The 15,825-nt window shown below is 34.8% G+C and overlaps 1 protein-coding gene across 1 annotated transcript in view; it reads right to left on the reverse strand.

Annotated features, from left to right (window-relative positions):
* The window catches only part of GRIK2 (glutamate ionotropic receptor kainate type subunit 2), a 429,339-nt gene that overhangs the window by 195,252 nt on the left and 218,262 nt on the right, over positions 1-15,825 (reverse strand). The window contains exons 7-9 of the mRNA XM_013948819.2: positions 8,735-8,878; positions 7,316-7,423; positions 2,278-2,391 (exon numbers count right to left, since the gene is read on the reverse strand). Coding sequence (XP_013804273.1) covers positions 2,278-2,391; positions 7,316-7,423; positions 8,735-8,878 — 366 coding nt within the window. The remainder of the gene's footprint in view (positions 1-2,277; positions 2,392-7,315; positions 7,424-8,734; positions 8,879-15,825) is intronic.

A 15,825-nucleotide genomic window follows, 5' to 3' on the forward strand; every position in this document is an offset into this window, starting at 1 on the left:
CAATGTATTAAGCATAAAAAGATAGAGCTACAAAAGTAAGCCAGTACATGTTTTCTGCACCAAAACATTTTTTCATTCATTTCATTATTCTGATACTACTATTATCATGACTTTACAGTTGAAAATAGCAGAAACTTTTACCGAACAATAGCTGAAGGTAGTTATAAGTGAGCAACTAGAAATATCTATTTGAATGTCCTCACATTGCTTATATTTAGTTCATTCCACCCAGGAATGTGCAAAGAGGACAGATGCCTACAGAATACTAACTGAAAGTTATCTATCATGAAAAATTATATCCTTGACTACAGAGAGCAGTTGCTCTCTATCATAAATCTTAGAGACCTACTTTTTTGACTGCTACCAGTGCAAATTCAGTACTCATTAACAGAGCTACTACTTACATTTGTGCAGCTTACCTTTTTTTGAAATTAGTAACTCAAATAAAAACATACAAGCGTAAATATCACTATCGAAAATCATACAGTTATATGGATTAAAACCTCAGTAATACATAGCTGTCAAAACACAGGTATTAATGAACCATCCTATGTTATTGAGAGCTTTTTCTTACGGGTTCTTGCAGGATTGATTCTTGTCCCCGTACTGTTACCACTAGTCTGGAAGAAAGTATAAAATGATTGCTAACAAAGTGTGCAGATGACTCAAGGCTGGATGAGTAATGAGTAATGAAGGGAACAGGTCACTAATAGAGATCAATCACTAGGTAAAACAAAGTTAGGAGTAATGCTCATACATCTAAACGCAAAGAATCTAAGAACAGGAATACAGTTCATAATAATTGGATATGACTATATTCTGGAAAGCAGTAACCCTGGGAAGCAATTAGGAAAAAAGTGAAACACAGTTATGAGCTGTCAGTGGGATGTTTCAAGAAAAAGCCCAGGCAGAATACCTGAATACAATATAACAGGCATACAGGTTTCAAATGGAATTAGTAAGACACTTAGCAGTGCACCAGTTCTGACATCCACAGGATTTGAAAACCTGAGCAGAGCACTAGGAAGCAATGAAAGACAAACTCAAACACTAGAAAACATGTCTCTACTGCAAGTGAATATAAGAGGAAGATGTAAATTTTACAAAAAAGAAATTCGAGAGATGATACATCTCTGATCTAATATTACCTGTAAAAAAAGAAGTTGTGTAAAACTCTGCTGTTCTTAGTATAAAAAGAACTTGAGGCTGAAAGTCGGACATTCTAATTATGTATCAGTTATATGTTTTTTAATGAGTCAAATAAATGAAACAAAGGATGGTAGAAGACTTTCTATAGCTTTTAAATCTTCATATAAAAATAGACTTTATGCTATAGTTCAACTTACAAATTCTATGGCTTAGAATATACCTAACACCAGTGTGCTTCTAACCTAACAACACCTTAGAAGAACACTGGATTTTATATCTCTGTACCTATGAAAGTTCATTCTAGTTTGAAATATGAAAATAAATCTTAGTAGCTAAAAACTTCTTACTGAAACTATTGGAAAGTGAATTATTTTGGGATATCTAAAAAATCATGTGGCAGTCTCACAGCAGATGCACTTCTGGCAAGCTTTTAATTTGTGTTGAAATTAAAATTACTATTTCGAAATTAAGGTGAGGAAATTACTGAACACTCATTTTTATATAACTAAGTATATGTAACTAGAAAAAAATCAGTAATACCTCACCCACCATTGTGAATTTGTCAACAATGGCAATGAAATAGAAGTTGCTTAAAATGTTTCTTCTGATCTAGTTCAAATGACTACTCAATTACATTTCTATTTAATTAAAAATTTCAAGGTAATAATCAAGTAATAACTCTGATGAAAATAAATGGCAAAGACATCCTACTTTCCATAAAAGTAATAGCATGATGCTAGACCAGCAAATGAAAGCAATAAATTTTGCCAACTAAAATCTTCAGGCTAAAAAACAGACCACTTAATTTGAACCAAACACCTTTTGTCCTCTCATATGGTGCTGAACTCAACTGCTTTGTCAAGGATCCAAAGATTTCAGTCAGTAATAAGCAAACTGAAATTACTAATCAACTGAGACAACTCCAAAATTAAAATAATTTACTTACAATTTAGATGAGAATAAATATCCATGACTAAGTTAACAACTGTAGTTCATTCATGACACAGTAATTGCTAAGTAACTGCAACATATATTACAAACTGTTCATTACTGTTGTAATTAGTATACCTTATTCTATTAACTTCCATGTCCAACTGTATTTCTGGAAATGCAAATGTAACTGCTTACCAAGATGGTGGTAACAATTAATGAGCGATTGGACAGGGAATCTGTGATGTTTGCTGGTTTTCCTTTCTGATTCTCTGTCATGTTAAGGCCACTTGCTGGATCCCAAGTTCCAATCTATAAAACAGTATATTTTACTATGTAAATTATCCATTAGTTATATTTCAACATCTAGGAAAGAATACTAGAAGGAAAAAGTTAAGATTGCTACCACTTACTATTCACCCCTGCTCCATTATCCTCTGTCATTATATTTAAAGTCTGCTTGTTCAAAATATGAGCCACTATATTTCAAAGTGTGTTTGGTGAAGTGTGACATTCAGAGGGAAAATGAGGCAAAGAATGTCTAAAGTCACCCTGAATACTTAATTTTTTCCATTTAAACTTTCATTCTTCAAGATAAACCACATCTGATGATAACGTAATAGTTGGGTGGAAATTCATTTGCAGAGCACAGAGCATCTTCTCTACAGAAGGATTTACCCTTTCTCTCATCAGAAAGAGCAGACAAAAAGACGTTTTGAGGAAAATGTAATGGGGAAGACTGAAAGTAGATTAAGTGTAATAACTTAATTGATTTCCTGATAAATGTTCAGTACATATATTTTTTGACATTCTGTACCTTGAATTTCTTATTCCAGTAAAGTCAATAGGATTTTTATCTAAGCAAGAAGGTCCAAGGTTACGCTTTAAGGTTCAGGTCAAGGACAATGTTACATACTCTGTAATAAGTAATGGGTCTTATGCTTACATCATTCAACTTCAATTTCATTACTATGAAACTAAAACTGGCAGGCAATAAACACAACAATCCATCTTTAGACATCAGAATTTTTTGGCTAAAGAAGGAAAAAAAAGCTCACTCCCTTTCTTTTTGCTTTTAGAAAGAAATTTAGATTAAAAACCATTTCAAATTGTGAGCAACATCCTTGCTATAAGGTGAAGATTATTTAAATCTGAATCGGGATAGTAATTACATATTTCTGTGACGTAGCATGTTTAATTAATGACATTTATTTATTTACTAGGTTACTTATTTATATTTATACAAGCGCACAAAGTTTTTTTTAACATCTAAACCTTTCGAAGTGATTCCTGAGGAACTGTTTCTGTGCTTTTAAGTGACTTGTTACCACATAGCTTCCAAGTCAGCTCAGGACGCAACTCAGTATGGTTTGAATTGAAAGAGTTGCATCTCTAAAACTGAGGAAAGGGGAAAGCAGGGGAAAGTGAGAGGGAGTGGCAAGGGGAAGGCATGGGGGGAGAGATAGTGGAGAGGGGATAAAGACAGAGAAAGAGTTGCAGAGAGAGAGGGAGGGAAAGAGACAGTGTGAAAGAAAGAGGGAGAGTGCAATGGAGAGACATTCAGCACAATTTGTACTAGGAGGTGATCTTGAAAAAAACTTTGAGAGTGCTCTTTTAAATGAAAGGACTGGCTAAAATGTATTATCTCTACTCAGAAGTGTCCTGCTATAGGGTTAGAGGATTACTCCTGGATACAGGAAAAGTAGGCTTTCTACTTTAAACAAGTTTTCTTCAAAGACATTTTTGCTTCAGCATTGATTTCTCTTTCTCAGTAAAATAACCTATAAAACCCAAACGTTAACTAAGCACTTCAGTCAAATGAATACAGACCTTAATTTTCCTTTTCTTAATTTCACAACACTATACCCTGAAGAAACTGCTCTGGTTTTGCTCATATCTCTCTTTGAATCTCTGCAACATTCCCCAATATTCTTTGCTAACACTTTCCTAACTCCTAAATTGTTCTAATGCATAATAACTAATTCTTACTACTCTTTCCAAAGCTTGTTAGAACATTTAGTTGAAAAATTAATATCATCACATCCCTTTAAAGCCAAAATGAACCATGATAGGAGTAATAACTTCCTTTTCTGTGAGCTTCTGTATACACAGCTCAAGCACATGCTGGTTGTTTTTAAAAAGCCATATCCTTTTATAAATATTTATCCTGTTGCCTCTTATGTATCTTTCATTATTAATGTTTCCCAAGTTCTTTTTTTTCTATTATGTGCTTTAGAGTACTGTATTTCAGTTGAATTCTACTTCCTTCCCATATTTCTGATCTCTACAGACCCTTTCGTTTTATTTTTATATTTTCACTGGAATTCGTATCTCCTAATATACTGTCAACTGAGAATTAAATTAACATGTTTTTGTGTTTCTACTTTCATATCAATACTGATAGCAAAATAAAGGCAGACGTAACACAGATCCAGATGGCAGACACCATTCCTTTAGCCCAGTGAACATCCATTATGCAGTATTTTACACCAGTGTTCTCTCAGACAATTTCCAGTCAACACAGAAAAGTTAACCAAGCCAACTCTTTTTTTAGTAAGACTGTGAAGCAGTATCAAATATGTCACTGAAATGCAAATATATTACATTGTCTGCATTTCTTTAATTAATTTATTTTGCATTTCTGCCAGAAAAGAAATTAAGTACCTTGTCAAAATTTTATTTTCCAGAAAACACATGCTGCTTGATGGTTCTTATATGCCATCCAGTTTCCTTAAAGCCATCCTGGATTCCATAGACTTCCTTTCCTCATTTTCTTCAGTTTTCCTCTTTTGTCACTTATTTACATTCACACTCTTGAGTCACTACAGACTCATTTAGCTACCTCTGTGCCATCTATTCTTCCAGTTTTGTTTCCAGGAAGGAAGACAGGTTGCATTGCACCTATTCTACTCATACACAAACAAGTAGCTTTGCAAATCTAATCACAGCTTTATAATCTTTCTTTTTTTTCCTTAAGCCCACTACTCCCTTCATGGAATACTCATGGGAAGACTCTTTACTGTCAGTCTGTTGCCGAATGCTTTTAAAAATAGTTTAGTCTTTCAATCACAGGTTTGCCACTGGACGTTTTTGGAAATGTTATTACCTACTTTAATGTTCCAAAGCAAGTTCACAGCTTATGAGCTTTTTGGAAATTTTCCCAGTAAGAGAAATAATATCCTAAAACGGGTATCGGAGAAATAGGTTTTGGGAAAATATGTTGTTTACATTAACTTCTCTATTCAATTATACATAGGAAAAAAAGGAAATGCAATCTTGCAGCATGGTGACTTCCCTAAGTTTCTCTTTGCATATGTGGGGACAATATTACCTAGGAGCAATACCTGATAAAAATTTATCCGAAGATGCAGGGCTTACAGAATGCTGGACACCATGGCTAAACAGAAACTGCAGGGCAGATGTAAACTGCGGCATATCCAGAACCTTTGTCCTCTGACCGTAACAATCAGAGAGACCCTGCAGACTCCTGCCCAGCCTCTCCATGGCAGACTGGTAGCATAAGAAGAGGACAATGATCTGGCCTCAGATCATCACGGAGTCATATAGCTAGGCCAAAGATATGTACATGCTTCCAGAGCCCTTAGTTCATACAGAGCCAATATTAGGCTACACAAAAAGGGCCTCTTCTCAATCCTTGCATCTCTCACTCCATCTCTGTAGAAGAAAACCTGACATCAGAAGACATACGAGCCTGTCCATCCCCCTTAATTTTTTTAGTGCCACTTACTAATAGGAACTTTGTATTCCAAAAAGAGAACTACAGTTCCTTTTAAAACACAAAAAGTTGCTGAGAAATAGCTATTTTGTTGTATTCTGTTCTATATCATGTGATTTTTCCTGAATTAAAAAGATGTAAATAAAAAACAAACACACATACCCATAGGTTCACACATAAGGATAGATGATAGGATTGGAATCACCACTAAACCTAAACTCAACATAAAGTGAAGACAAAGTATTTTAATGCATGTCTCTAGGAACAGCTTTTCATTCTTCTCTAGGTTCTCTTGAATCTAAGGATCTTAGAAGCTGCACACAGTTAAGGAGCTGCTAATCATCAGACATCAGAATAACAGCTTTTACTAGAAAACTTCTCTGTTTGAAGGCGGGTATCAGGCTGAGAATGGGTACAGTTTCATGCAACACAGAAAACTTGTTATTGAAATCCTGTACATTAAAATGCCCTTACATGGAGTCTCAATTTAAAAGTTCATATTAAACTCCTTATTTATTTTTTCTGATGGATATTATTTCTATGATCTACAGTGCTAGTATGAAAACCTGTTGGCACCATCTGCAATCACTTTAAATATTGTTCTCCAAAAGTATCTTTAAGAAGTAGGTACCTATAAAAAGTCTGCTTTTCAAGTTGTTCTCAGCATTCATCTAATGTGCACTCTCTCATGTCTGTCTTCTGTTTCAAGACAAATTTTCTGAATCCAAATATTCCAAATTTTCTGGTCCCAAACATTCAAGTATGAGTGCCTGGGAACTTAGCATGGCACTTTCATTTCTGCAGAGGAAAACTTGATACATGAAGAGGAATGAGGCTGGCAGGTACGTGTAGATCATTTAACACTCTGAAATTTGGCTGAATTAGATAATGCTTATCCCTTTGGTATGGCCTTCCCTGAAGACAGTCACATACTATGAAGACTTCTATACAAAAGGTTCATAGGCCAAGAACTTCCTTTGAAACTAAACACCTTAGTGTATAACCATATTTTCCAAAGTATCCAGAACCAATGAGCCATCTGGAAAGTAACTATAGATCCTGTGTCTCATATATTTCTGAATAATAGAAGTAATGCTACTACTTACTTTTTGTTATTTGTTTCATAATAATGACATTTATAATAGGCTGGTGGACACACACAATAATAGTAAGAGGAAAACCCAGATGTCTTTAATTTTAATGGTAATGAGACCCTAGCTTGCAAAGGTATCACTAGGATAAACATATCACACAAAACACTTAAATTGTCAAAACTAATGTTTCAGTTTTAATCCCTTCTTTTGAAAAAAGGAGGTTTTGTATCAAGATTATTTCTAAAATATGATCTTCATAAAAGCACAAATTTATTCCCAATATACAATTTGATTTTTCTGTAACATGGTATATAAATAGCTTTTTATCCAGGGAAAAGAATTTAAGTTTCTTTTATATTTTTTTTTAAATGTTTCACATCACTTTCCAGATAAACATCCTACATACCTTTTCAAGACCTTCTTCCTTGAGGCTGATCACATCTAAATCAAAATCTGTCCTTAAGCCATTAGTTTTGTTGAAAGTTATCCTGCCTGTGAGGCCTTCCCAATGGGCCTATGGAGAAAGAAAAAACAATTTCCATAAATAAATACCACTCCCTTTCTTCTCCCCCAAAAGAACAAATTTTACTTCTGCCAAAATGGGAATATTAATTATTCATTCTGTCTAAATAATTTACCTCGTGGCAAATTAAAAAAAAAAGTATTTCATATTTCCTTTTTGCTAATTAAACCAACTTTTCTTTAATCTTCACAGACAATTTTTAACAGCTTGCCATGTTACCCAATAGACTCTTCTTACTAAATGAGACAAAAAGCTTTTTCATTTTCATTCCTCCAACATTCATGCATTTCCACTTTTGTTCCTCTCTCTAACCTCCAATCCCCCTCCCATAAATGCTGGATTTCATTTTTCTTTTAGGACATTTCAAGCAAGTAAGGGCTAACTTTTGCAAGATGCTGAGTCCCCTGAAAATATACTGAGACAGCAAACATTGAGGTCACTGAGCCAGTCTTCCAGAGCTGATTCCTTACTTTTAATAAAGTGCAATATCCTATTTTTTTATAACTTAATTTGATTCTTAAACTATAGTAGAGGAGAAAATATGAAAGACAAAATTATCATCTTAAAAGGAATCAATATTAAAAGCAGGATTATGCTCCCCTACAAATACTTATCTTTTTACTACAAAATTTTGCATACCTAGAATGAGAACTGCCATACTACTAGTTACTTACAGTACAACAGACTTGAATACTTACGGTATTGATCTTTAGCACCTTAAATCACCTAAACAGTAAACTAGCTTTACTTTAAGTCACTTTTTAGACCAAATTACAGTAAGTTAATAATGCAAGAAAGATCAGAACATTTATGGAAGGCAGTACCTAAACAGTATGCAAAGAGATTAATGCCACATGTATTAATTCACCATAGTAAACAATTGAAAATTAAAAGAAGGGGTAAACTTTGTTCTTAGCCCCTCTGAACTATGCCAGTACTTGGTTGATGAATTTTTCATTGTTAGGTCTGTGGTTTGAAGGGTTTTTTTCTTTTTTATGACACAAATATTCTAAATAAACCCACAACAATCTACCCCCCCAAAAAAAGTTTTATTTATAATGTAGTTAGATCACCCTTTTATGTTTCTTTGTAATACACACTTTGTTCCAACTAATACTTCAGGAAGACATGTTTTCAAATATAAATGCTGTCTTGCCTGCAAATCTCTTTACACATAACAAGCTGAGAAAGTCCCACCTGCTGAAAAAAAAAGGCTGAATTAAAGCAGAGTGGGAACAAAAGAAAATGGGAGTGGGGAAAATGGGAAGTGAGAAAGCAGAACATATTTTATTAGTGACATACCTCCTTAATGAGACTCATAAAGCGGGTCCCAAAGCGCCACGGTTTGTGCCGATTACACTGTAGTGAGCTGACAGTCATCTGTGGGAACTGCTGGACAGCCACTGACACGACATGAACTGCATCATACATTAGAGCTGCATCCGTCTGAAATGAGAATGAAATCAGTGCCATGAACAAAAATGAAAGCATATGACAGACCAGCAGTGAGAGGAGGAAAAAAAAAATGTAGCACTGCTCATCACATTGTAGGGAGAAAATGATATGACTGCTTGTGCAGCACTGTCAAATACAGCCTTATTGCCAAGTCCTACAACAGAAATGTCAGGACATTCAGTCTCAGCTTTTCTCTTTTTAATCCTGAAATAAGGGCCCAATTACCAACTTTTCAGGATCACAGCAGTACAATGGTATCTCTGATGACTTGTTTATTTTTAAAAAAGCAGTATGTTAGGGGGCTATATAAATCACTATATGTGTGCTTGAGTAAAAACAGTTATTCACATGAGTGAGGAGAAAAAAAAAATAGATTTGAGAGGTAGCAAGACCTTGTCTAGGAAGAAAAGCACACAGGATAAAAGACTAATGTTTTTCTGTTTTAGAATTACAGACTAGATACAATCCCAAAGGTGCTTAACTGATTCATTAATCACTGTTGAGGGTGTCAGTTTAAATCCGTAGGACTGACCTAATCAATATCTTCTACAAATTGGAGGTAAATTAGAGTTGCATTATAACATGCACTCATTTTAATTGTTTTCATGTCCCACCCTAAATAATAGGCTGTTTAGACTGGATACATGCTTACTAATGTTGTATTAGCACAAGACTGAGACTGCCTCTTAGTACATACTGTCATGCTGTACGAAAAAAATGATGTATCTTTCCTATTCTGTTTGATAAACAGAGGCAAGCCTTGGAACCAAAAGCAAGAGAGGACCTTGGACTCATCTGGTAGAAATGAACTCTATGCCATCTGCTCAGCATACCTTAGAGAAAAAGGACCTATTTCCCCTTCTCATTCACATAATTAGTGAGCTGTGAAATTAGTTCTTTAATGGATAGGAAACCTGGAGATTACTGCACTTGTCACAATACAATACAACGCAATACAAAATGAGCTTATATAGTGCCTTTCATGCAAATGCATCCCAAGGCACTTTACAATAAAACTAAACATAAAAATGCAAAAGTGCTCTATCATTATAGGACATAAGCTACTGTTAAAGGGGAAAATATATGTTTACATTTAAATGGATCTCCCAAGGAGAGATTTCAAAATTCAAACAGAAATAAATCCTAATTTTAAAATTGCCAGTACAATAGGTTTTGATGATCTCACACGCCAAGCAGCTTATCCAGAGACTCCAAATCAGCCAGCAAATCTTTTGCTGCCAAATTGTTTGTTATCTTTAAGGCATTAAAGTGCTTTTAAGGCAAACTGATATCTGACGAGGAGACAGTGAAACTCTCAGAAGTTGGAATGAAATGCTGAGTAAGCATCATACAAAGCTTAATATTCTAGTGGCAGTATTTGGCGGAAGTTGGAGTCCAGACAACAGTTTCTTAAAGAAAATATAAAATAAGTACAACATATTAATCTGGCTCAGAAATGCAAACAGTATTTTTTTTAAAACAGTTTTATTTCTAAAACTGTAGTCTTTGCAACAATGAAAGGAAATGGGAGTTGCTGGAAGACTTTAGCAAAAGCAGACCATTAAGAAGCAACCAGAAATTCAAAAACAGCATTGACTGATTATTTAGATATAAATTTAGACATATAACTGATACAAATCATCAGCAGGAATCAAATGGACAATATGCCAGATGCAGAGCAACATGGCTTTTTGTTAAATTCTTTAAGCCACTGAGCTGGAAATCTCTAGGATGACAAGACAGTCAACTCAAGTGAAAGCATTAAAAAAGTCACTGCAGATTTAGAAGTAATTTGAATTCTGATAATATTCTTCATACTTGACTGATGAATATTGCTTCACTGGCAATAACTCTAAGTCAGACTGTACTTCTTTTAAGCATGCACAACATATACTAATCATTGGCTAGCATCTGTATGTCTTATTTGCTTTTTAGATACTACAAGACAAAGGCATTGTTTACATAGGCTCAGATTCCATAATCCTCCCTCTACAGTAAGATTAAGTTAAGTGTGCTTAAATGTTTGCACTGAATAAAGACAGATAGAACCATATGCTAAAAATATCTTGGTTTAGCGCTTGTTCACCTCTCTGGGTGCAAAATCATTGATTTTATTGCAAAAAAAAATAGCACAGATCTCAGGAAAGCATATAAAGTACATGCTTGAATTTGCAGGTTGGGCTTCTCTTCATTGGTCCCTTTACCTTTCATCTGAGAGACAGCAGGAACTGATAATAATTGGCTTAGCTCTCCACCCTCATGCATTAGGCTGCCTAAGCTTTTTAGTCTCTTGCTGCGCTTTGCACAGCTTTCTTCTCCTTAAGTCACACTGTAGGAACTATGCTTTGTGGTACAGAAAGTGCTACAGGTTTCAGCAATAGACTGTTTAGGATGCAGGGAGGAACTGTCTCTCATTCTATTTTTAGGAATCTTTATTGAAATAGAGATTGGTGGACTGGAAGGAAGAAGAGGAACTTTGAGAAAGGAATTTTTTCTTGAATTTCAAACTGGAACTTGCTACAATGTTGCCATTCACTAAAGCACACATAATACAAGAAATTAATTTTACTGAAAAATGAATTTAATACTTTCTCATTAACATGTCTAAACTTTAATTTAGAGATTATGTTTTATTTCACAAATATTTCTTGGTACAGTTTGGACCCCCCTTTTTTTGTTTTCACAGTCCTACTTAGTAGAACACTTTACGATGACTTTTTTAAACTCATCTAAAATCCTGCTTATTACACTGTGACACGTACAACTACACACACACAAAAAAAACCCTACAGGAACTACAAAAGTTTTCTGTTGAACTGAAATAGAATGACATCTATTTAGGTGGCAAAAATGTCAGATAACAGATGTCTGTGGCCACAAGTCTTTCTTTCAATTGAGTATGTGAAGTAGCAAGAAAGATTTCAGCACTCAGAGATAAAAACAGCTGATCTTTTTCCTATCACTGCATTTGTGCATTTACAAAATTACCTAGCATACCCTCTCTCCTGGTGACTGAAAGAATTACTAAAACATGAGGAAAAAACAGCAACTGGATGAATTCGCCAAACTAAAAAGCAAATGTTTTCCATCTATTGGTAGAGAAGTGATCTCACTTACAATATATCTCAGCTAGAGAGAAAATACCAATATTTATGTATGATTTTTATCCCAAACTCAGTTTGATACTACACATTTCTTCTCATACTGTTCTGTCATTCCTTTACCTCCTGTCTTACTGTGGGTGTTGTGTTTGCCTCGTCTAATTACATGTGTTTCTATAATAGCACTAATCACTGGTGAGCCCTACTTGCTAAGTGCTAATGAATTTCATGCAGACACTCTAATTTCATTGTGGAAGGACTCTGGTGGAGCCAGACCCAGTGTAGAGAAGGTAGAGAGAGATTTTATTATTAGAGAAAAGAATCTATTGCTTTTCCCCAGACCTCCTTAGAATAAGAGATGGTCTTTTTCTTCTTCATCCCCAACCCCTTCCAGAGATGTCAAAGGCAAGTGATAAACTCTAGTGGGAATATGCTGTGATTTTTGTCACATACTTGTCATGTCTTAGCTGATCAGTATTGTAGGGGAGGGTTTTGTTTTTGAGGGGTGGGATGAAGGGCAGCAGGGGAGTATTTTTTACTGTTTTTTAGCCTAGACAGGAGAAGTAGATGCATGAGGAAACCACTAGAGCCTGTGTCTCAGTGAGGAAGAAATCTTCCCTGCATAATGGAACTGACAAACTGCTTCTCTGCTAAGTTTTTCTGCCCTTTTTCTAGCATCCAAAAGGTTTTATTTTTAGTGACCTCAAGCGTGGCTAGCAGGTTAGAGAAGAACCAGCTGACAATGTGAAAACCAAATAAGCAGCTGATGCACTATAGCAGGAGCCGGAGAGTTAGGTCTCTATCTCAAGACCTTTCCAAAGTGAGAGGAAGAGCTCACAGTCAGCCATACAGATAAATGCAAGCCTATTGGCACAGAGGCATCATGATCTTCACACCTGCTTCAGACTTATAGTAAATCAGAGTACATTGATGACATTTGATATATGACTGAACAAATTTACTGGGTGCTTTTGGAAAAATCTTTGCCTAATTAACTATTAAGGTTTAAAAAAAAAAGTTGCAGATTCGACATTTAATGACATTATCAAATTATGACTTGTTTATGCACCTTAATAGCATAAAAGAAATGTTTTTATATGACATTTCCATTTACCTCCAGCCAGGTACATGAGAATTTGACGTACCAGTTAACCACGTCACCCTTGTTCATGTCTGAGTGCTCCAGAATTGTCTCTAAATTGCAAAAATATACATTGTTTTTTAAAAATATCAATTTTACTAGGCATTCATGTTTAACATTAATTTAGGAGGAAGGATTTCTAGGCTAATTTTGTTACTTCATTAGCTATGTCAGAAGAACCCACTTCTCAAGAAGACAAATCATACTTCAGCTTTCATTATAACAAATTGTAGTCTTCTGTATAATCTACAAATTTTTAAAAATTGAGCTGTTACATAGCCATGATCTAGAAGAACTTTTAATTACTCAAGTGCAGATAATTAAAAACAGCTGGAAAGCAGGAAAAAACCTTCAGGTTTTCAATTAAATGTTAAATTAATTCGTTTTTTCCCCTTAATTAAATTTATCACTAATAAAATTCTGCAATGAAATAGAGTCTTCTATTTAAAAGGTGGTTTGAGAAGTACTTGAAAACACCAAGAATTTTTCTACATTGAGTGGCATATGAAATAAGCCAGTGGAATAGACAAGCTTAATAAATTTACTTTTTGTTCTTTATTATATGAGCTAGTGTGGATCCAAAATACAGAGAAGTTAATTGCAATATTAGCAGTTTATTTTCATTAGATCAGAAGATTCTGGTATTTACAAATCTGTGACACATGAGATCTCATAATTGCAATCTTTATTCTGCCCATTTCTTTCAGTGACTGTGAGGAATATTTTTCTCGTAGAAAAAGAGCTGCAGAAGTGGATCACTAAAAGTTGAAAAAAAAGAGTTAGTTCTTTTGATATTTAAGAAACAAAATATTCCATGCAAAACGAAGCCAAATTTGAAAAAATTCTTTAAACATAATATTTTGATTCCTCAGTCAGGTCTGTGTGAAAGCTTTTAGACTCACTAAAAACTGCAAGGGATGCCAGTCTGTATGCTTCACTTCAAATATCATATTGCACAAGCCAAGCTTTTTCCCCCTGATTAGTAAAATATGCTTATGCTATTCTATCTCATGGTTCTTATAGCATCTTTACCTGCATAGTATCTGGTAAAGTACTGCTAACACATTAAGCAGGATAGCTCCTATTTTTCACATGTAGCTCATTACTCCCTTTATCATCTTCTTAGAGGATAATCACATCAGCTTTATAGCATTTTCTTTAAATTTCTGAACACCTTCTGTTATGTTCTTGCTGGAAACATTCACAGGAGATCAAAGGTAAAACAAAAACTCTTTCTGCTTGGAGCATGACATGACGTAGTTTGCAATGGACTTAATTCCTGTTGGAGTTCATACTACAGTCACGCACTATTATTTAAGATACCTCTCTAAAAGGTCAACTTTTGCCCTTTGAAAAGAAGCCCCACTGCATTCAAGAGGCCAAACTGCTCAAAGGCATCTGATGGCCACTGGTGTATCCTGATGAACTCTGTGCATCAATTAAAATGAGGCTTAAACTGTTTTCAAGTGTGGCTTTATTAGCTGCATCAAATATGGCATAGAACTGAATCTGAATGCTAGCAAATGTATATCTGCATTTGTTTCCTAGGTAACCATGATAAAAGGATCCAGATGAACACATTAAAGAACACTGTCCACTGATTTTTTATTTTTTTTTAAATGAAGTCCTTGAAAATGCTTAAATGTGTTAAAAGCAATTCACACGGAGTCCTTAAGGTAAGTAACAACTTACTTCATCATATACTACTAAGATTGATACTGACTGAAAACACAGTATAGAGTTTCCATTAGCTACACAGATAGCCATCGCAAACCACAGCATTGAGTTCAGATTGACTGTGGTCACTGGTTCAGAATGCTAACATGCTCGTTTCATATTGAAACAAGATTACCTCGCTGAACGTCTATTTATGTTACGTATCCTTGTGATAGTTTGGAGCATACTGAGAATGTCATATTTTCCCTTAGGTAAAAGGAGTATATCAGACAGGACATGTTCCAAGGAGAACTGAGTTTTCCATTGGTCCTTATAAGTAGTATTTTATTTCTTACATAATAGTAATGCCTTGGATAGAACTGGACACAAAGTTAGAATTTTTCCAACTCCCAGTACATCAAAACTATTTCTAGTCACCTTTATGTGGAAGAGAGGAGACAGAGCAGACCTAGGAGGGTAAGAACAACAGTTGTGTTTCTTTGGTCTACCAGCCTGAACAAGAAGTGGGTATTGGCAGTACAAAGAATAGGCCAGCTTAGTTATAGCCCTTCCCTCCCCAACAAAACAGCATTTTATGGAGAAATAACTTCATTGTTTAGGATGCACTCAACAATAAGGATTCAGAATGGCATACTTACTCATTTCAATGCCCTCAACAAAGTTCCACAATCAACCTCCTTAACCTGCTAATAAATAATTTTCCATTGATAATTACTTTTTTCCCCAAAAGTTGTTTTAGTGTCTGATAATTTAACACACAATACAGAGTTGTTCATTACAAAACCCTGAATAAACAACATAGTACATAAACAAACAAAACACTCCCTTTTTTGTTCTGCTTATTGACCCTCCCTCCAACTTTTTATTTTCTTCCTGTATTAGTTCTATTTTCTGTATTATTTTCACTGTGAGCACAGTGAACAGAAATAGGACCCAGTGAAGTAATTTTTTTTAAAAATTTTCCTTTGAAGACTAATTTTATCATAGAAGCTGGCTGTTTTTCTTTTAAAGAAATCAGG

This window comes from Apteryx mantelli, chromosome 3 (genome assembly GCF_036417845.1).
Source record: "Apteryx mantelli isolate bAptMan1 chromosome 3, bAptMan1.hap1, whole genome shotgun sequence".
Taxonomy (NCBI): domain Eukaryota; kingdom Metazoa; phylum Chordata; class Aves; order Apterygiformes; family Apterygidae; genus Apteryx; species Apteryx mantelli.